We start from the raw sequence: 21,824 nt of genomic DNA, 5'->3' as shown, positions 1-21,824 counted from the left end.
ATTAACCACAAAAGTGCTACCACGATTCAACGTCTGCGTAACTTACTTTCAATACATCTCGCTCGCACTAATATGCTAGTGCCAGCGAGATACATAAGAAAGTAAGTTACGCACACCCTAGCGAAGATGTTAGTGTCAGGTCAGTGTCAAGCTCGTGATGCGCAACATGAACTTACATATTTGTCGACGCCTCGACGGATACGTCTGGGAGGACATCATTGTATATCATTGTGTAAAACCGTTTTATCTATGTTCCAAGAGTAATGCATTGCATGAACTTCACAGATACCGTGGCAATGCGTACATCAGGATACAAAGACGGAATCGCGATTGTCAGCCAACCGCTTCGGAGGGGTCACAATTTTAGGGTATGTATTTTTTCCTCCGCTGTTTTCTTTTAATTTACAAATAGCCTGCGACTGCTGTTCTTTGTCCTCCTCCTCTTCGGTAATCGCTCCCAGCCTCCGGTTGTATACTCACAGATCGAAACATGTCACCTACGAGTATGCCAAGCTTTATCTGGGTCATGCTATATGCTGCCAATATTTATGTTAATGTAACGTGTCTCATATTTTGAGCTATGATTTTGTATTCGTTATGTTGCGTTGCGTTGACTTCTCAACAATATTCGTTATTTGTTTCATTATGAAGTATCTTATTATCTTAGTAAGACGTGCCTAAGTAAAATATGTAAAGTGTTAGAAACTGGTGGCGTTTTGTTGTCCTTTTGAACTCGGTAAGTGCGTAGTAAACTGGTACAGTACCCCTAGTGTAAATATTTTCGACAGCGAAACGTGACGTACGCGTTTGCGTTAAGTGTCATTTTGTATGAGATTTTTGACTTTCCAAAACGTCCCGTTTGGCGCGCTGTTCAAAAACCCATACAAAATGAGACTTAACGCAAACGCGTACGTCACGTTTCGAAATCGAAATTATTTACACTAGGGGTACAGATCTGTATGTTCAATTTACGGCGTATGCCATTGCAGCAATGACGGCTTAAGTTATCGTTATCGCAAATGTAGATAATAAAGGAAAACATACACTTTACACAGTAATAATAGTGATCTCATTAGTTTATTTTTACGAAATGGCATCCTGTGTTTATTGCTGCTAAACGAATGTATATAAATTTTACGCGTATGCTAGTTTTGCGAATGCATGTAAAAATACGTATGCTATCTTCACAAACTACTGAATTATTTGCTTGTAAACATCTTGTAAATTAACATTGCGTTGCGAACTGAGTGCTATACAATATAGTACAAGGAAGCTACGCATTACCTCACCAAGGCTATGGCTTCATATTATTATATGTGCGATTGTGAATATGCGAATGTAAGAATAAACCTCATAGAAGGAGGTGGTTCTGTTTCTGTATTCGCTTGTGGCTATTTTCTTTATTTTTTTTTATTTATGTTCACCGATTACTCCGACACCCGTGATCCGATTTTAGTAATTCTTTTTTTGTTTGAATAGAGTTACCTCCAAGTTGGTCCCATTTTTATTTGGTTCTGATCTGATGATGGGATCCATGAGGAATTGAGAGAACTCCTCATTTTTTAAAGGCACGTGTATGGTGATTTAGGTGTTTTCTTAAGCAACTCGAGCATCTTCTCACAAAAATCATCAATTTGATTAAGTGGATCGGATAATGATGATTTTTTTTATGATAATGATGATGATTTTTTTAATGTAGAATGTTTACCGATTACTCCGGCACCCGTGGTCCGATTTGAGTAATTCTTTTTTAGTTTGAAAGGAGTTACCTCTAAGGTGGTCCCATAATATTTTTGGTCTGATCTGATGATGAAATCCACGAGGAATTGAGGGAACTCCTCAATTTTTGAATTCTTTTATATTATGAAATGAAGTTCTCTGGATAAGAAACTGGAAATAACTCAGCCTCAATTCCACACTTGTGTGCTATGAACAGTTCGAAAATTAGTAGAAATAGCTCTTTAAACATTTTGACGGCAAATAAACATATTGGATTTATACTAATATACCGACAAACATGGTACGGACTGCGCTAAGAAGATTCGGCCGTGTCTTCATTATACCTACAGAAAGTATGTTCATTGCTGTCGTGTTAGGCAATCCAACGTATTGTACATACTTATATAGTTGCATCCTCGATAAAGCACCAAAACCATGGTATGCATTAAAATTTGGCTTGGCATCGACTTCAAACATCAGTTGGTAACGCATATACTTAAAAGAGGATAATTTATTTCATTCTTTTTGAAGTCGGTTTACTTTTTTTTGTAAAAAGTTTTTATTACTTTTAGATTGGCGTTTGTTGACAAACGATTGTCATCATGGCTACAACCCCTGAGTCCATCTAAGTAATTAAAAAAAGAGTACATATTTATATCAATTAGGCACCTTTTCATACTGTAAAGATTGCACATAAGTAGTACACTGAGAACAAAATAAATTATATTTATTAAAGGTTTTTCATTTGTGTTTTTTAAGTAGTCACTATAAAAGCCGAAATAGCTGAAGACGTCGGTTCGAACCGGCCTCGCCCACTGGTGGGTTTGATCACTTTTTCTTTCATACAATGACATCTATTTCAGTTTATAATTTGCATATTAGTGTCATATTACTAATATGATATTAGTCTGTGGCTTTCCATCAGACAAGGGTCCTTATGCACACGGATCATAAGGACCCTTTAGGCATGGAACGTATGGACTTCTAAATTAATTGTCAAATTTGATACCAAATCAAATTATTTCATAATGATATTTATGTATGTTTGCCAAGTGTTTCTCTTACACAAAGAAAACACTACAAATGTTAGTATTGCATAGCGATTGAATTTTAATGTTTGTCAATTAAGTCTTCTATGTGAATTATATATTGTGTTAGGCCAATGCCAAAATGCTTTATTTCATTTTATTAATAATGCTATTTAAAATCAAAACTTAGTGTTATTTGAAATATAAATATAAGATTTTTGCCATAAATATACTTCTATTTATGGAAATGGCTTGAAAATACTTAAATTTGGTCCATAGTATGTTTTAAGGTATTATCGCTAACAACCCTTACTGTAATCAAATGCGAATATTGTTATGAAAATGTGTTTAACCAGTTTTCTGGATCATACTTTTCTTAGTCAAAAATAAGCGGACTTATGCAGCGTTTACTTCATCGCAAACGAATTTGCCAGCCCTATAGGCGGTATTACACTTCGTAGAAATACTCCTACGTCATGCATGACATTATTTAATCTGCATTTATGCTTATAGCATCGCATTGCGAGTTATAGTTTTGTAGATGTGTTAAAAATACACTGCTATCCTTCTAACGGTAAGGCGTGATCGACCAATGAGCATCTTTGGAACTAATAATATGAAAATAAATTCAAAGGTGTGTGTATGAAATCGCAAAATTGGGCGCTAGTCCTGTTTTAAAATGAAAAGTTACTGTGTCCAACAGTGGGATGTTTAAAGGCTGGTGATGATGACACTGAACGACAACTGCGCAATATGTTAACTAATATAAATTCTACATAAATAACTATCTTTAAGATATCCCTTCTGTAGGCGGCTTCAACGACGGTCGATGCCGCGAGATAGACTACCCATCTCTCACTAATTAATACGGTTAGAAAAAAACGGGTAGTCTATCTCGCGTGCAAGATACTGTCTTAGCGCTCCTATGCTAAAGCCCACTATCTAAGTTTTTAGGTGGCGATTTGTATACTGATTTTCGTAATACATCGAGACAAAATCTAGGGGCACATTGTTTTTAGTGGCTGTTTAGCTGTGATAGTTATATTGTATAATTTATTACTTTATTGCATCATGCTACTAGAGTTAGACCAAGATAAGTCTGCAACTATTTTGATCACGTTATAATTTTAATAGACGTTTGACTATTAAAATAACACTTGCACTTCATGTGCTATCAAAATCGTTGCAGACGGTCTTAGTCTGACTCTAGCTAACTTTGTAAAAGAGTGCAGATATACTGATTTGCATAATAATGTCATCAATTAGAATTATACGCAGCGATTGTTAGTGTTATAAAAATTCACTACTTACTTAAAAAAAAGTATAATCAATTTCCGTTATTAGTACAATATCGACAGTACATCCACAGATATTTTCCTAAATTTAGTTAACATTTTTTTTTTAAACCTTCATTTTGCTTCTCATCTGGTGATCCCACACTGGCTGTTCTAAAATGTTTATTTACATTGTGTGACAGGGACAACACGATAGTATGTTAGTATGTTGTCCCTGACACAAGTATAACAGCCAGTGTGGGTGACCTAACGACTGCGCTGTAACGATAGTTTTATACAAATATGTTACGTCTGTTAAGTCTCAGCGATGTTGCGGTTGAACGGTTATTTGTACATTTTTTCGTTTTCTCGACAAATCATTGTGTTTTTCACGCCATGAGCCGAAGCGAAATCAGAAATTTCAACTATATTTAGATTGCTTTTCACCTATTGTGTATTCCCACTTCTCATGGCCGAAATCGGGTAAATGCTTCATTGGTGTCGCTTCAATTACTTAGGACTTTGAATACTCGTAGTATATTGGAGACCCATTGAATATGAATTAAAGCCCGACCAGAAATATATGAGCATTGTCAAGGGGATGCTGTTATTCTCATGTATAGGGTGACGGTGCAGTTTAGTATGAAAAATTTAGTTCCAAAGAAATTCCGCAATATGGCGCGTGATCATATATTACTGGTCATGCTTTAAAAAAAGCATTAAAAATTAAAGTTCGTTGAATTAAGGCTATATTTATTGCATTCGATTTGGTTGCGTTTATCATCGAATCGTTATTATAAATTAATATTGCTGACGCAAATTCGTCAGCATTTGATAATAAAATGAAAATTAAGAACGATAATTCCAAGCGATACCGTTAATAAGAATACCACCGAGTGCTATACAGTAGTGAAAAGTAAATGCATTGTGGTCAAAGCTGACACTCCTTTTTGTGGCCGAGGCAAGAGATTAAGAGTTGGTTGCACCAAACTGTCGGCCACCGTTAAAGCGTCCGCTAAACTTTATTGTATTGGAAGTTTCATAGATCTCTGCTGCGTGGCGTTGAGCTGTATATGTTAACTGTGGTTTGTGCAACTGGCCCGAAATGAAGTTGGAGTCTCTTCGTTAGGAAGCCCATAATAAGAGGAACACGCGTGTTACAGTTTCGCGTGGACAAGGTGGGCAGCGACTGGTCGGGCAGCATCTCCCTTGGCGCGGTGGGCTCGCTGCCCGCCGACTCGCTGCCGCAGTGCGCTATGCACCTCGACCCGCCCATTTGGGCCGTCACCAGCGACCTGCTGCACGACAACGGCACCTTCGTGAGTACCTTGTGTGTCACAGTCCGCGTAGACAAGGTGGGCAGCGACTGGTCGGGCATAATCTTACTGGGCGCGGTGGGTTTGCTGCCCGCCGACTCGCTGCCGCAGTGCGCCATGCACCTCGACTCGCCCATTTGGGCCGTCACCAGAGACCTGCTGCACGACAACGGCACCTTCGTGAGTACCTTGTGTGTCTCAGTCCGCGTGGACAAGGTGGGCAGCGACTGGTCGGGCAGCATCTCACTGGGCGCGGTGGGCTTGCTACAAAAAAAAAATCAAGCATTAAGATACAAGAAAGCAAAATGAAAAGTAAAACAGATGTAACTATTCTAGAATTAACCTCTAAGCTATGTGAAACTACATAGAATCCAAGAATACTACAATTTCATGTACCAACCTACTATAGAGGTAGGTGCATACAATTGCAGGAATTAAACAAAATGGACCTAAAGGCCATCCAGTTAATTTGTCACAACAATTATTACTTTTGACATTTCAATGTAAACAATGATTTATATTTGAATAAGTATATTTTGTGTCAAACTATTTTTTAAATTATGGAACAGAAAAAAACCGTTATATACTCATTGATAGCGTAATCACTGTAATGGTTGTTAAACATGACGCATCTTCGTACATTACAGAAAAAGACGCAAATGGCATCTGCGTTCGATGAGCTGACCGAGCAGTCAGTGCTGACGATTCACTTCCGCTTCAATAGTGAGCTGGTGGTGGACGTGGACGGCAGCGTGGTGGGCGTGGTGGGCGTCGTGCCGCGCGCCTTCAGCCACGTCTACCCGCTCATCGACCTGTATGGCCGCGTGCACCAGGTACAAGTGCCATGCCACAAATGTGTGCGTCCACCTATATTGAAATTATGAAGGATATTTTAAAGACAAAATGTTTGTGTATAGGTATCCGTGCTGCTTCATCCAACTGTGGTGGCGAGCGGTGCGTCTCTTGACCTACCCATCATCGCAGAAAACTTGCGCGAAGAGTCGCTCGCCGAGCTCGAGCTGCTTGACGACGACGAAGACGAGGATAAGATGCCCAAACTCACCCCCGAAACTCCCGAAATTCATCCTAAGCGAAAAGCCAAAGCCTATAGCCATGACAACCTCACAGGTGACTCTTCAGATCCACTGTACTCTCAACCCGGCCCCAGCACTCATCCCGACCCGCCAACACACAGTCTTCCAAACGAAAACGACGCCAAAAACAAGGAAATTAAATGCAGTAAAACATGCACCAACCGCAACGTGCTCCATCAAAGCTTGATAATAACGTCCAATCCCACCGATAACAACGAGTCCGCAAATCGATGCATACAAAAAAGTCACTCTACGCATAATTTTTGTCAATTACTGGATGAACATTTATTTGGCGTGGAAAATAAGGACATGCTCGGGGACATTTACAGCCCTGTGTGCCGGCTGGGCGACGAGACGGGCTCTTCGTCTGACGAGCGCGCGCTGTGGTGCGACACCAACATCCGCCACAACGACCGCTACCCCGAGGCCAGCGACGTCGACAGCCTCGACACCGAGATCATGGACGCACTCGCGCTCGAGGGCGGCAACTTGCCGGACCTCACCGAGGAGCACTCTTCCTCCATCGACGAATCTACTCGCCGAGACGACGTGCGGATGGAATCTCTCTCCGTTGAGAATCTCAATTACTTGAATCGAATACTTTGTCTGGAACAGCAGAGCGCGGAGGACCAGAGTCTGGAGGCGGAATGGGAGGCGCGGGGGGAGAGCTGCGAGCACCTGCACGTGGTGCTGAAGTACTGGCATTTCCTGGCGATGCCCTATCCCGAGTTGCGGCGCTCCGTGTCCACGGGTCAACTGCGCTGCTTCTGTCGTAACTGCCAGCCGGACGCTTCACCACCTTTGGCAGGTATAATAAAAATTATAGAACATTATTACACAAATTGACTAAGTCCCACAGTAAGATCAATACTGCTTGTGTTGAGGGTACTTAGACAACGATATATATAATATATAAAACCACCCATGACTCGAGAACATATATCCGTGCTCATCACACGAATAAATGCCCTTAACAGTATTTGAACCCAGGACCATCGGCTTCAAAGGCAGGGTCACTACTCACACCCACCCATTATATAATGATTAACTTTTGTGTGTTCATATTGAATACTAAATACATATTAATTGAAAGTTGTCTTAAAGCAAATGACTACCACGAGCAAGCTTGGAAAACTATTAGGCTGCGTATTGCAGGATGGGTGCGCATCGAATGCGCTGAGGGCGGAAGCGCCCGCGCCTACTGGCACGCGACGCGCGCCGCGCTGGACGCGGTGCAGGTGGGCGACGGCGCCGGCCTGCTGCGCCGCCCGCGCTCGCTCGCGCCCGCGCCGCGCGCCAACCATCCCAAGCACGACATGTAACAAACATTTCTACATACATTCCCTATACGAAAGACTAGAGACTACCTACATGTAGAAAATTTGATACATTTCTACTCATAGCTGCAAAAGCGCATCGCCCACTGAAATAAATTCCATTCGTTAAGTGGGTGTGCATTTATGCAGCTGTGTTTAATACAATAATTTATTTTGTTCCGAATACAACTGTTCGACATGGTAGTATGATAAGTGTTAATATATAGTAAAGCAGTATAGTGTAGTGTAGTAGTAGTGTAGTACATTAATAAGTAGTGCAATGCAAGCGCCCAGAAAAGGATTACAAGTGTTACTTTTTCGCATCCGAATGGAGATATTATGCGATGAACTCTGTTCTGACGAAAAATTCTATTTAAAATTTAGTTATAAAACTAATCAGGTGAGACTAGATCACTCCATAATTAAATGTTTAAAAAACAAGTGTCACCGCAATCCCATATCATATAAGTATCCCATTCCTATTTCACCCCCTTAAAAATATTCAGTACTGTAAAACTATTGTATTTTTTTAGGGTTCCGTACCCAAAGGGTAAGAACTGGACCCTATTACTAAGAATCCACTATCCGTCTGTTTGTCACCAGGCTGTATCTCATGAACTGTGATAGCTAGACAGTTGAAATTTTCACAGATGATGTATTGCTGTTGCCGCTATAACAAATACTAAAAACAGAATCAGGGCTCCCATACAACAAACGTGATATATTTGCGTAATGGTATGGAATGTTTCGCGCACGAGTCCTACTCGCACTTGCCCGGTTTTTAAGGCCCAATAAGTTGGCCAATTTCTAAGGACTATGTTCGAAATAGGTTAGTTTTTTGCCATTGAAATCAATAACCTTATCCAATTAATATATACTTAGTCACCTACACATTTAGTCAGATATTGCAACGGTACATAAGTAAGTCTCCAAATTCACGATTACGTATAGTTTTGTAACCTCGACCCTTGAATGTTAAGAACATGATTACCTGTTGCATAAATTGCTATTTAGCCATTGACACTAATCAATCACTATTAATTCCAGATGGTTTGATGAAGAAGGCAAACCTCACCACACAGTGTTGGCTATAGAAATTGATGTAGAGTAAGTATTGCGAAATTATTATTTCTTAATTATTGTTTGGGAGATCTGAGTACCAACATTTGACCCATCCACAACGCCCAAAGAACGTAAACGCGTATGACGCATTGAAATTATAAATAAAATCCTGTAATAATATTAGGGCTTGTCAAGTACTTAAAAACAATATTTCGCTTTTATTCAACATAACTTATATTAAAAAAACTTAGATCTTAGTTATTGAATATTTTACGATAATAATTAATCACACAAACAGTTGCCAACGAGTATTGTCTTTTGTTTTTTAAAAGCAGTGTTGCCATGTCGTTTCGATTCATATAGCATTTCCGAAAGTTGATAAAAATCGATTATGTAATAAACGATGTATTTAAAACAGAAGCATGACAATAAAATTTAAAACGATGTGAAAAAAAGGTTAATTAATAATACAAACGCACAATACAAACATGGAAAAATCGGCGGGAGAATCGATTCGACTAATTCGTTTATAATCGCTAGATTTGACAAATGATACGTCACGTCAAACTTCAATAGACAACTCTTAAATGTGTGAACTTAGTTCTCACAAACCACCTAGTGATTATATGCTCTTTGACACAAACTATAAGGATCGGTTGCACCAAACCGTTCGTCACCGTTAAAAAGTTCGCTAAATTTTAGTGTATGGGAAGTTTCATAGATCTCTGCTGCGTGACGTTGATCAGAATGATCAGTTTGTTTACTGTGCTTGGTGCAACTGGCCCTAAATCGTCCATACAACTCGCCGTGGCGGTCCAGTTAATTTGCACGATCCCTCTATTTTTCCTATATTTCACTTTGTCTATTTATCTTCTTGTATAACAGATAAGTTTTCGGTGCTATTCAGTCTCGTTTAGTTAAAATCAAAGTGTTATTTATTGTAAAATGAAAAATAGTGCCCAGCCGAGTCCGACAGCCGATCTAAAGGGCGCTATACGATGACAACCAGATCTAACGCATAATGTATGGAGCCGTAGGGCGCCATATACATTAGCTATAAAATTCGAATCGCTAATTTGTCTTGGACTGTACATCTATACAATGAATAAATCTTTAGTTAAAAATAATGTCCAAAACTTCTAAAATCGTATAAGTTTACCAATACACAGTTAGCGTTATATCAGTAATGACACTGGGTAATTTGATGGACTTTAATTGCAAATGTAAACCTGTCAGCCGAACATTCCCGGCGAGGAAGTGCTGCCAGCCTCTTCAGTGCTGTGCCGCGGGGTCCACTTTTAGTTTTATTTTAGTGTTAAAGCTTAGAAATAAATTGAACGTGGAATAAATCACTGTCTTGGGCAGGCTCGAACTTGCGACTCTGGATCATTACCCCATCGCTTTGCCAAATGAGCTACCGCGACTTCATTCGAGGACAGCGAATAATTCCACCATATGGGCCTTAGGGAGGCGCCTAGCGACATCTTCCATAGGAGTACCTCTTAAACGGCTACCAGAGTTCCGAGTCATATTGGATATTCACCAGTATGGCACCGTTAGCAATGCTTTGTTCTCTTATTGATGTTGTACTTTGTTTCAGAAGTCCAGACGCAACTCGCGACCGCCTATTGGCGTACCTGATATTTCTGAAATCTCACTCTGTCCAGCACAACGACGACAACCCGCCGAGCCTCGATGATTAAGCACGCCGATCTCCACTGTCTACTCAACATACATATTATATATGCGATATTATACATTATTTTTAAGGGGCACAAAAGGTTGTCATGTAGGTTTTTTTTATTGCAAAGGGAAACATTAGTATGGGAAAAATTAGTATTAAATGAAAGTTAACGAGACGTCAGCCGTCTGTATATTAGCAAGTAACATGTGTTAACGATAATGTTACGGTCAAACTTCTCCATCTTACAGATTCACCTGTACACGTGCTTTACTAGTCTTATTATTTTATAAGCACTGTTGTGATCTCAGTCTACTGACTAAGTTATCTATAATGTTTAAGTTATTATTTATTATTTCGGTGTTTTTCATAGTTATTTATATAGAACGACAAATAAGTATGTTTAAGGAGTGAGGGTGCGCTCACACACTAAATAAACGTTTCGATGTCAACCAGTCCTTCAGCTGCCGAAGTTTACGGTAGGTTGGTGCAACCTTCAGGGCCGGCCTATGTCAATGTCACACTGCAGATTAGGTATACTACAAGCTGAAGTCTCTTAAGAGGGGGCGTAAAGCCAGGAAATTTGAAAATAACTAAAAAAAACGCATGGCCATTGCGCGAGGTCTTAACCCTTCACCTCAATAACCCTGAAAATTGTTCGGCCCGTCCCTTGGTTATATCGCTAGCTATTTTATAATGCTGTGGTAATCAGGGTAATGACATACAATTGAAGTGAAATAAAAAATTTGACATGTTATAGCCAATTTAACCTGGTAAGGTTTTGGCTGGAATCTTCCCTTGCAAATATAATCTAGTCTCCGTGTTAATATTTTTACTTGCCTATTGTAAAAAATTGTAAAAATGTGTAACAATTTGATATAATAACTACAAATTTGCATTACCCCCTCTTAAAAGCTTCCGCCTCTAGATAATATACAAGTATTCATGAAAGCGGGCTCTTGTATAATGTTGTCCAATGAAACTTGTTGTGTTGCTAGGAAAACATTGTTTTGCTATTATCGAGGCGTGAGGTAAAATATGAGCGTATTACAAAATATGTACGTAAGTATATAACCGAGACTTGAGGTCCTGAGCAGGGTGTGAGCGCAACTGTGCGATAGTAAGCGGAATGAGCCAAGCGAGATACTGTTTGATAAACAAGACTATTGTAATGTGATTGTGACGTTGTTAGGGAACTTCCGATGTGTTGACCTCCTATGCTGGCTGGGTTTGTCTCACTCCCCTTGTTGCTTGTGTCTTCATATTTTGTGGGTTCAAATATACAGTTTCGTCTAAGCCATTTTCAAGTCAAAATATAAATATGTTATCTTGTATGTGTAGCACTTTGTCTCAGGAGCTAGGTACGCTATAGGATCGGATCTTGAACGTATTCTCAACTTCCACAATCAATTGAGATAATAAGTAACGTGCTAGCTTTTCTATGTTGCATATTTTGTTCGAATATCGAGACATGTCTATAATACATAATAGTATATTACTTAAGTTTTATCGAGCTTCACTGCATGGCATGAAACACACGAATAACAACATTTATTATGCACCCATATACTCTGGTTGTTTAGTTTCTTGTGCACATAGGACTAGGACTGCGAAATGTCGCATAATAAACAACATTATCAGGCGTGTTGATCCTATGATCTTCATACAATAATTTCCTGTAAAATATTAATGTAAAACGTAGGAGGTAGCTATAGCTTAAAGATCTATTTTTAGATTGTGAAATTTAAGCCTCTTCAAATCATACTGCCGTAAGACGATTACGGTTTACGTGTCGTAAATACACCTTCAATATATTTTTGCGACATCAGATTTCGTGCGAGTTGTTATGTTGGGGTCATTTTATGAGGGCTACCGGTTTTAATTAGTAAAAGAGATTTTTTAACGAAAGCTTAAACGTCGAGCATTTTATTACTACGGAGCTTACTATCCGGCAAAAAAATGCGGTTAAAACAAAACTTGGCATCAGGATCTATTATATTGCGGTAGAATCTTGGGAGGAAATACTAGAGGAGTCGATAAATTTCATACCATCTTTCAAAATAAAAAGTTCTGCCGCTTTATTTAGGAACATGGTAGCGCGCGCATATGAAAACAAACTATGCACAAATGCAGATTTGGCCTTCGAAACGGGGTTTTGGGGGTCACGTGCGGGGTAGTCGCCCGGGGCCTCGTTCTAGCAGGCGCCTCGCGCAATAAGCCGGGGAGTTTTTTCGTTTTATTTTTGACGTAAAATAGGCGTAGAAGGAGTAAATTGCTAAAACCATATCAAAAAAAATGTCAGGGCACGGTCGCTTATATTATTTAAATTTAAACTGTAAAACGGTGTTAAATCGAAGCAATATTAATATTACGCTTGCTTTGCTATGCCAAGCTCGACATCCGGCCTTACTTAAACTTGGCTATTGATCCAATTCCTTTGGTCTCACACGGAAGTGCGCAGCTAACTAAAGTCCTTCGACCCTATATTGTGCTCGGCCTTTGGCCTCGCTTTTTAAAACACTCTAACAAACGGCTATTCATTATTTTCCGAGCTCAGCTCCATTAAAGGTCGGTTTTTAGCCTCGCAGGACACCTCCACGTTTTTAACACTATGCGAAACTGTGTCTCTCCGGCTCTCCTGCAGCTCGTCCTTCGACCTCGCACAAAAGCATTTGTCCATTGTGCTCCTCTTCAGTAGCTCTGCCTTCAGCTTTGCAGTGAAGGGGGCCGTAATCGGAAGCTCCAAGCTGCTGGACCTTTTTACGGAGCTTGGCCCTCCCCTACTGGCTCCGCTTATATTTGGGGTTCGATTATACGCGATTCTGCAGTTAGACTTTCAGCCTCGCACTGAAGAGCGTTGGAATTGGGCGCGCTGGATCTTCGGTTCCAGGCGGAGCTCGACTTTTGACCTCAATTTTTGACACATCATATGTCCATTGGTTCGTGACCGAGCTCTATTCCTCTTAATCTCAAATAACACGTTTCGCTGATACAGCCTACCCCTTTTTTATTTCCGATGACTGACAAATAATTGGCTATTGTTCCTGGTTTATTTACATAAACCAAACATTTGGGGTTTAACAAAACCCCAAAGAAAGAAATCGCACGGAGTTAAATCGCATGATCTTGGTGGCCAGTTGATATTTGAATTTCATGAGATGATTTGCTGCAATAAATCGGTTGTTTAATGGGTGTTTTCACAATGATAACACGTTCTTATATTGTGTAACGCTCCATTTTTATTAATCGGAACAATCATAAGCGACGGCTGTCAAATGTCAGAGTTGACACATTACCCGAAAAACATAATACACAAAATTTAAATCGTGCACTTTTATTGAGATACCCTATAGTTCTGATGAAGAATATCTCCCTCAATTTATCTTTACTTCTTTAATATCGTCAGGTGATAAGCAAAACGGCTCAGGAACGCTTCGGCCCCAGTTTCATTTCGTCATCTCCATAAATCGTCCGCAGTGTTATGTCGTCACCCTACAATTCCTAATTCGTAACCTTCCTAACTCGTCCACTTTCTTATATCGTCAATACCCCATTTTGTCTAAATTCCTATTTTGACCATAGTGCCAACTCGTCCAATATCTGATATCGTCAATATACCATTTTTGTCTACGTTCCTATTTCGACCAAAGTGCCAACTCGTCCGCGTTCTTTTATCGATAGGATAGGATAAACGGTAAGGTAAAGTCTAAAGGCAGTGTTTCATTGGAATATATATATATATATATTTGACTGACTTTGACGACTCCGTCGATTCTAAAACCATAGCGAGCATCCAAAAGTCCCAAGCCTAACTATTACTATGCTATGTAGTTGACGAGTTGGCACTGTGGTCTAAATAGGAATGTTGACGAGTAAGCACTATGGACGAATTAGGAGTGTTGACGAATCGGCACTGTAATCTAATTAGGAATATAACCAAGTTACTACAGTGGCCCACGTAAGAAAGCGGACGAGATAAGAAAGTGACGATATAGGAATGCTGGCGAATCGGAACAGTAGACCAAATGCGAATGAGAACTACTTAAGAAGTTGACGAAATGAAACTGAGGCCGAAGCGGTCCTGAGCCAGCAAAACTCACTAATTACCACCACAAACTCATAACCATAATGAACCATACTAATACTAAAATAAGGTTGATTTTTGTTTAATTATGTTTTAGTAATTAGTGAGTTTTGCTTTTCACCTGAGGATATGACATTTATGAAAAACACCAAACAAACCCAAAATCGTGTTGTTTTGGTGTCAGTATTGTTAACGTTTATTATATTCGAAGATGTTTAAACAATTGATGGAACTTAGTCATTATACTCTGGCACAGCCACTTTGTCAGTAAAAAATGTAGGCGTGAAGTGTTGACCACACAGAAAATTTGAAATTTGCAAAAAAAAAAATTAAAAATATTTTATACTGACAAGTTGGATGTGTTTTAGTAATACGCAAGAATTTCAAAATGAATACGTATGTAGGACCGGCATAAGTCATGGATATTATTGAATAAGTATCCGCGGTAACTTAGAAACACACCAATAACTAAAATACAAAAACTTGCATTTAACTTATAGGAATTCCTTATAAATAATACAAGAGAAGAATGAGCTTATAATTAATCATTCAAAAGTTAATGCAGCTTAACTTGTATCATTCAACAGAAGAAACTACATATAAACAAAGAAACCTACAATGATACATTAGAACGTCGTAATTGTACCTATACCTTGGTTGTAAATAAATCGAATTACTTATACCAACGCAGTGTTTAAAATATTGAATCAAATCAAAATGTTTTCACTAGACTCCTATAATACGACGGCGCACCATCTTAAACGTAAGTAGATGTGATAATTAAAATATCCCCTTGTGATATATTTTTATTCACTATTATACCAATACATAAATAGGACTAATGGAGTAAATAATTTAGTGTTGAGGAATTATATTTGAAAATGTGGTTAATCAGTGTACCTTTACAGATATTAAATATGCTTTTAGAACTATCGCTTGCGCAGTGTCTGCTTCAGAATAGCGAATGTTTGACTGAATTGTCCTCCAACATTTGAGTTCTGAGTTTATGGATTTAGTTCAGTATTTCAATCTCCCGGCTATATAGTGAGCTGTTTAGCATGTATAATTTATGATCAAATAAACGAATCTTACTACCACTTGTCTATATTACTTACTCGTATTTTCCTTTTTATCTCGGAAACAACAACTCGCGGCGCATCAGCGCAGTGCCTTTGACCGCTTGACCACGATATCACTGGTGTGTTCAGGTAGAATAATGAATAGGTCCAGAACGACTCGATAGTGTATGATAGTATTGATAGTATTTGTTTACTTACAGCAAAGTGTCGTTGATAGTTTGACTGTTAAAATTGATGGCTCTACTGCACTAGGGTTTAAGGTCACTGAGTTGCCAATCGCCAACTTGAGGTTCCTTTGCGTGCACAACCACCGATAAGATAATTACATGAATGTTGACAACCCTAAATAGCCGAAAGGGATGGTTCCATACATTAGAAAAGGACAACATGATTCGGCCCTGAATCGCAGCCAAACTTATCAAAACCGTAGGAAGTTAGCATGTTCGCACGTGTATTTCACGCGTTATTTTTAATTTAGCGATAGACCTAAGATATTACTTTAAATTGTATGGTGTAAATATTAAATTTAATAGGGATTGAAATTGTATTCGTCTAAATTTAATAACTCTTTCCTCGTTACCACATTAATTGTGACCTAAATGCTATGCGACGTCGCTGAGCAGTGCTATGCGTGGCGAGGATGTGAAACGATGTGAATGTTTCCGTGCGAGGTCGCTGAGTGGTGCGAGGATATGTACTTATGTAGCCATGGTGTGTAGGGGGCTCTTTTCAAATAAGCGAACAGGGTGCGGGAACTGCGGAAGCGGACCTTTTGAATGCTTTTCGCTCGCGTCCGTATCTCACAACACATCCCTTGCAACATATTCCTAGCAACACATTCCTCGCTAACATCCTTCACTTATTTTGTATAAACAAAAACCGCGCTCCTCTGAGCTGTTTACACTAGAGCTGTGCTGAGCGAGGATAGGTAAATAAATTGCACTGAAAGTAAACCAAATTTGAATATTCTAGACCCTGTTTTCATAAAAAAAAACGGATTTTATAATTTTTTTATCCTAATATACCTTGTAGTCGGATTCCTTTTTTAGGGTTCCGTAGTCAACTAGGAACCCTTATAGTTTCGCCATGTCCGTCTGTCTGTCTGTCTGTCTGTCTGTCCGAGGCTTTGCTCCGTGGTCGTTAGTGCTAGAAAGCTGTAATTTGGCATGGATATATAAATCAATAAAGCCGACAAAGTCGTACAATAAAATCTAAAAATTTAATTTTTTTAGGGTACCTCCCCTACACGTAGAGTGGGGGTGAAATTTTTTTTCGCTTCAACCCTAGAGTGTGGGGTATCGTTGGAAAGGTCTTTCAAAACTAATAGGGGTTTTCAAGAAACATTTTTTGATAAAGTGAATATAGTCGGAGATAATCGCTCCGAAAGAAAAAAATATGTGTCCCCCCCCTCTAACTTTTGAACCATAGGTCCAAAAAATATGAAAAAAATCGTGGAAGTAGAGCTTAAGAAAGACATTAAATGAAAACTATAGCGGACATGATCAGTTTAGCTGTTTTTGAGTTATCGCAAAAAGTTTTCCCTTCATAGTAAAAAGACTTACTTTAATTAGGTACTGATTATGCAAAGTACCGTTTCATCCCTTGGTTAACAATTTACTATACTTTAAGCTCCAGTTTTGCTTATTGTGACGGAAGAGTAACTACGGAACCCTACACTGAGCGTGGCCCGACATGCTCTTGGCCGGTTATTTGTAATACGTTTTTACTTAGTGATATATTCATTGCCGACAGTATTAACAGATGCCGACACCAAATGCAACATGCCGATAGCGACACTAGCATGAGTATGAGCAGTGTGAACACTACCTACTCTCGATCATGTCAATGTATGTGATTTGCGGCAACATTGCCCTGCTCACAGTCCTGCTCAGAGCAGCCAAGTTTAAACGGGGTATATAAATTTAAACACACTGATAAAAATGTTCTTTTATTTGTGTTTAAAGACTCACAACAATAAGTTTGTATCCAAAAGTGTAATACTTATCTACTTATGCTAAAAATTAAATTATCAGTGTTCATTTCCTTACTTACCTGCTAGGAGCAAGATACTATACATAAAGTAGACATATTACAAGCCGATGTTAAGTAACTATCTTATCCTCGACAATCGTAATAAATTAGACAACAAATATACCTACTAGAAACGAATAATTTTCTCGTTATTGTTTCAGTGGAACGTAGGTACGCACAGTTAGATCACATAGATAGTGACGGCCAAAGTGGCCAAATATATCGCAAAACATCCTTATTTCTATGGTAACAAAGGTGTGTTACGACGTATTTGTCCACTTGGGCCGTTCCTATCTATTTGATGCTCACTGTACATAAGTGGTATATAGGTATATAAATTTTAACAATTTAGATTACTGAAATAAAAATCTAAAGGCTTTGATTTCTTTGTACCTACTTAAATGTACAAGCTTAGAAAGTAGTTCTACTTATACAACGTACCCATCGACTGACGATTTCGTGCTCAGTGTAACATTTGATCCTATTTTATAAACACACCATTTGATTAAGTCATATGATATAGATATATTTACAAATGTTTAACTATGTAATTGAATACTCAGGTCTCAATCTAAATTTGACAAACATACCACACTACTACCTTTCGCACTATAGTAATTCTACTTCGGCCATCGAGCTAGTACGTTGACAGTCCAGACAAATCTACTGAACACGTGTTAATCAGGTGCAATGTACTGCGAGAAAACTTTCACGTAGAAACAACGAACGTTGAATAAAAATCGGCACGCGGCGTTTTCGTTGAGCGGGTGGTGTGGTTTTAAAGAGGTAAGACGAAGCACGCGCGTGTTCATGATCGAGGGACAGGCCAGCCCAATGTCGATTCAGCCACCTGAGCGCCTGCGAGGACTACCAAACTTTGCATTTCTTGACCGGATTCATCGGGGAGCCGAGCGGGCAGTTGAAGTCCTGTGCAAACTCCTCCATATTGGACATGGGCCCGATGACGCGGAAGCGGCCGGGCGCGTGGAAGCCGGTCGTGATGCGCACCTTGATCGCCTCGTTGCGGTACACTGCGCACCACGTGTTGGCTGCGCTCAGCCAGAACAACTGCAAACATACGGACACACATCATTAGTTGTCTATCGCATGCATTGTGAGGACTCACTCAAGTTATGATAATACTCTGTATCCGTCATGATTACGCACCTACAATCCGCATCAAATAAATATAAATAGTCTATGCCATAATAATAAAAGGTGTGTTCCTATTATTTATTATTTGATGCTGCTAGTACCTGTCGAGGAGTGTATCTTTCGAGGCCAGGTAGCCGTTGCTCTTCGCCGTGACGATGGGTCCAGGCTTGGTACGCATAGTATGCCTCTTTGATACCACCGTTGTCGGCGATGTTCTCTCCTTGAGTGTTAACACCGTTTAGCTGCACATTAAAACATTTTCAATCAATCATACAATATAGAGGTAATCAATAATATAAAGATGAATGGTGAAGAGCCCGTACCTTCATTCCGACTTCCTTGACTGTATAGTTGGAGTACTGGTCTATGATGCACTTGGCTTTCTCCAGATATTCCTGTTTGGTCGACTCCTGCCACCAGTCAATCAAGTTGCCGTTTTTGTCGAATTGCCGTCCCTATCAAGTAAGTTTAATTAGTATGTTATTAATGTTATTATAAATCAGTATTTAAATAAAACGAAACGAACGAACGAAAATATAGACGTAGTCAGAATCAACAGTAGCGGATAAAACAACGCGCCAAAAGTATCTGCCAGCCTGGAATACTATTCCATTTAGATATGAAGATATACCTATATATCAGTTCGCGTTCTTAAATATTATTTGTCACAGTATACTTGTTCAACGTATATAGTAATATATCTTTAGATTATCTAAGAACTTTCAAAAGAGCTTTTCACGCGTAGTCTGATTTGCTATGTTTGATGCTGACTGTACACTTGAAGTTGAAAAAGTTGTGGTTATTAGACTCCTGATGTTAGAATTATATGTTTATGTATACATATATGTATTTATAATGTGTTTTTTATATTTAGGTGTATTTTAGTTTTATTTATATGTTTATAGTTTGCGTATTCATACTTCTAGTTTTCTAGTTTTTATTTATTTTATTATTATTTATTGCTATTGTCCTACTTTATGTGTATCCAAAATTCTCATATTGCTAGTGTTCACATTGATCTGTCTTTCACCTGTTAGTGTTTTATCGCATTTTGTCAAATGTAAGCTGGAAGAGATCCCTTTTAGGGATAAGTTCGCCTTTGTACATAACATTTTATTGTTTTATTTTGTTTGTTTTTTTTTTGTTATCCTGTTCATGTGCAAAAAAGTGACATGCATACATACACTTGAGGTTCACAGTTTCCTAAAAAAAATACTCGAGCCTCTAAACCCGATAAATCCGGGGTACCTAGACTTCATCAAAAACAGAGTAAGAATATATTTATAAAGTACGGATTAGTCTCTAGCTAGCTAATTTATCCTAGTGGCCCAATTCGCCAGTTGAAAACTAACGTTTTAATTGGATCAGAAATCCATACTTGGAGTTCCGTCTAAAGGCCGCTTAAGGCGCAGGGTAGGACAAGGCATTCTCCATACAAACCTTGTGCAAGTTTTATTCGTTAGTTTTGGCACTATAGCATTTAATTTAATTTTTTGCTTGTATATATTAGATATACGCAGAACTTCATGTAGAATTTTTCTTTATTAAAAAAAATACAAAAAAAATACATCAAGCCTTAGCTAATAGAAAAATAAGCATATTCACCAAAAATAATAACTAGCGCAAACACAAACGAAGAAAAACGCTCACAAAGTTTGTATGGAAAGAGCTTGCCCTACCCTTTTGGGTTTAGAAAAAGTTAGAACTTTAGAGTACAGTAGGTAAGTAAATACCTATGCACGAAAGTTTACACGAAATTAGCCTGTAAAACCTTTTTTGGTATTGATGCCATGGGACATATGAAGTGATAACACGTAAATACCTTGAATTGTGTAAACGGGTACCTAAGTACCGTAGGTATATGTAAGTATTGATTGTAAGGTAAACGGCGATGACATTTCCATTTTACCTGGTCGTCGAACCCGTGCGTGATCTCGTGGCCGATAACGAATCCTATAGCTCCATAGTTCATGTATGCAGGGCGCTTGGCCGAGAAGAACGCGCCTTGTAGGATACCGGCAGGGAACTCTGCGGGAAGAAATTCAATTTTTCAGTCCAAGTGCTCTATTGAACACAATCATACAGTACTAGCTGTTACCCACGACTTCGTACGTGTGGATTTGTATGTTGGTGGTTATATATTCTACATGAGCATTGAACATTATACAGGAAAAGATAGCGGTAGGGACGGTTAATATAACATAATAAGCATGAGATTTGTCTGTCATAGCCTAAGAAATATAAAGCCCTTAGGTAACTGAAAAAAAAAAATCTAGATATAATCCCTCTCAACCCCCTAAGAAATATTTTGAAGTCCACTATTTAAAAAAATGTTCGTATCCGATGCAAATTTTAAACCTTTAAATTTTTTTTTTACCATTTAATTTTTATTTCAGTGCTGTGAAAAAATATTCATATAACTTTTTACGATACTTTGTTATTATTAGGCAATATATACATGACAATTATTTAGAATAACATAAATAGATGTTAGAATAGGGTCCGTGGTCAGCTTCTGACGTAGTTTAGATATAAAGTTCGAATAAGACCTTTGGACACCGTTTTTGTCCATTTTCGGAACACAAGTCTCAGCCATTTTTATTAGTTGGGCACAATTTTCAGCTCTCCAATTATTTTTATACACTCAATTCCTCAAACAGCCAAAAAAACTATCAATAAGTCGACAGTGTGGTTTGTGGGATTTCGGACTTTCTTTGTATGTAACAAATGGTATGTTATTGTTATTGGAGTACAAGAATTGTAATGTATGTCTGCTCAAACTTGTACATAATACCTAGGTACTTGTGTTTGATATTGCTTGGTATTGTAGAATTATTGCTAGTATAGTATTAATCATTCAATGATGCTAAGATGGTTGGCTCTTTATCATTTGTCACCATGCCTGTCACGTTCTAACAAGCATGTAAGCGCGAAAGGGACGGACATAGTGACATGTGATAAAAGTGGAACCATGATGCCGCTGCT

At 38.7% G+C, this 21,824-nt stretch overlaps 2 protein-coding genes across 11 annotated transcripts in view; one reads left to right on the top strand and one right to left on the bottom strand.

Moving 5' to 3' along the window:
- The window catches only part of LOC133515816 (neuralized-like protein 4), a 38,236-nt gene extending 24,075 nt beyond the window's left edge, over nucleotides 1-14,161 (top strand). For 2 of the 3 annotated variants that reach the window (XM_061848421.1, XM_061848415.1), the window contains exons 25-31: nucleotides 286-368; nucleotides 5,185-5,340; nucleotides 5,985-6,170; nucleotides 6,255-7,239; nucleotides 7,587-7,749; nucleotides 8,795-8,854; nucleotides 10,410-14,161. In XM_061848421.1, coding sequence (XP_061704405.1) covers nucleotides 286-368; nucleotides 5,185-5,340; nucleotides 5,985-6,170; nucleotides 6,255-7,239; nucleotides 7,587-7,749; nucleotides 8,795-8,854; nucleotides 10,410-10,512 — 1,736 coding nt within the window. In that variant the 3' untranslated portion in view covers nucleotides 10,513-14,161. The remainder of the gene's footprint in view (nucleotides 1-285; nucleotides 369-5,184; nucleotides 5,341-5,984; nucleotides 6,171-6,254; nucleotides 7,240-7,586; nucleotides 7,750-8,794; nucleotides 8,855-10,409) is intronic. The other variant, XM_061848425.1, reaches the window with a different exon arrangement.
- A 3,427-nt stretch (nucleotides 14,162-17,588) lies between these two features.
- LOC133515840 (neprilysin-2) overlaps nucleotides 17,589-21,824 on the bottom strand; it is a 66,145-nt gene continuing 61,909 nt past the window's right edge. For all 8 annotated transcript variants that reach the window (XM_061848441.1, XM_061848432.1, XM_061848452.1 and 5 more), the window contains 4 exons: nucleotides 20,749-20,867; nucleotides 19,163-19,294; nucleotides 18,941-19,081; nucleotides 17,589-18,752 (listed from right to left, as the gene is read on the bottom strand). In XM_061848441.1, the coding sequence (XP_061704425.1) occupies nucleotides 18,552-18,752; nucleotides 18,941-19,081; nucleotides 19,163-19,294; nucleotides 20,749-20,867 (593 nt within the window). In that variant the 3' untranslated portion in view covers nucleotides 17,589-18,551. The remainder of the gene's footprint in view (nucleotides 18,753-18,940; nucleotides 19,082-19,162; nucleotides 19,295-20,748; nucleotides 20,868-21,824) is intronic.

This window comes from Cydia pomonella, chromosome 1 (genome assembly GCF_033807575.1).
Source record: "Cydia pomonella isolate Wapato2018A chromosome 1, ilCydPomo1, whole genome shotgun sequence".
NCBI classification, from domain to species: domain Eukaryota; kingdom Metazoa; phylum Arthropoda; class Insecta; order Lepidoptera; family Tortricidae; genus Cydia; species Cydia pomonella.
This window is presented reverse-complemented; position numbering and strand designations above follow the sequence as displayed.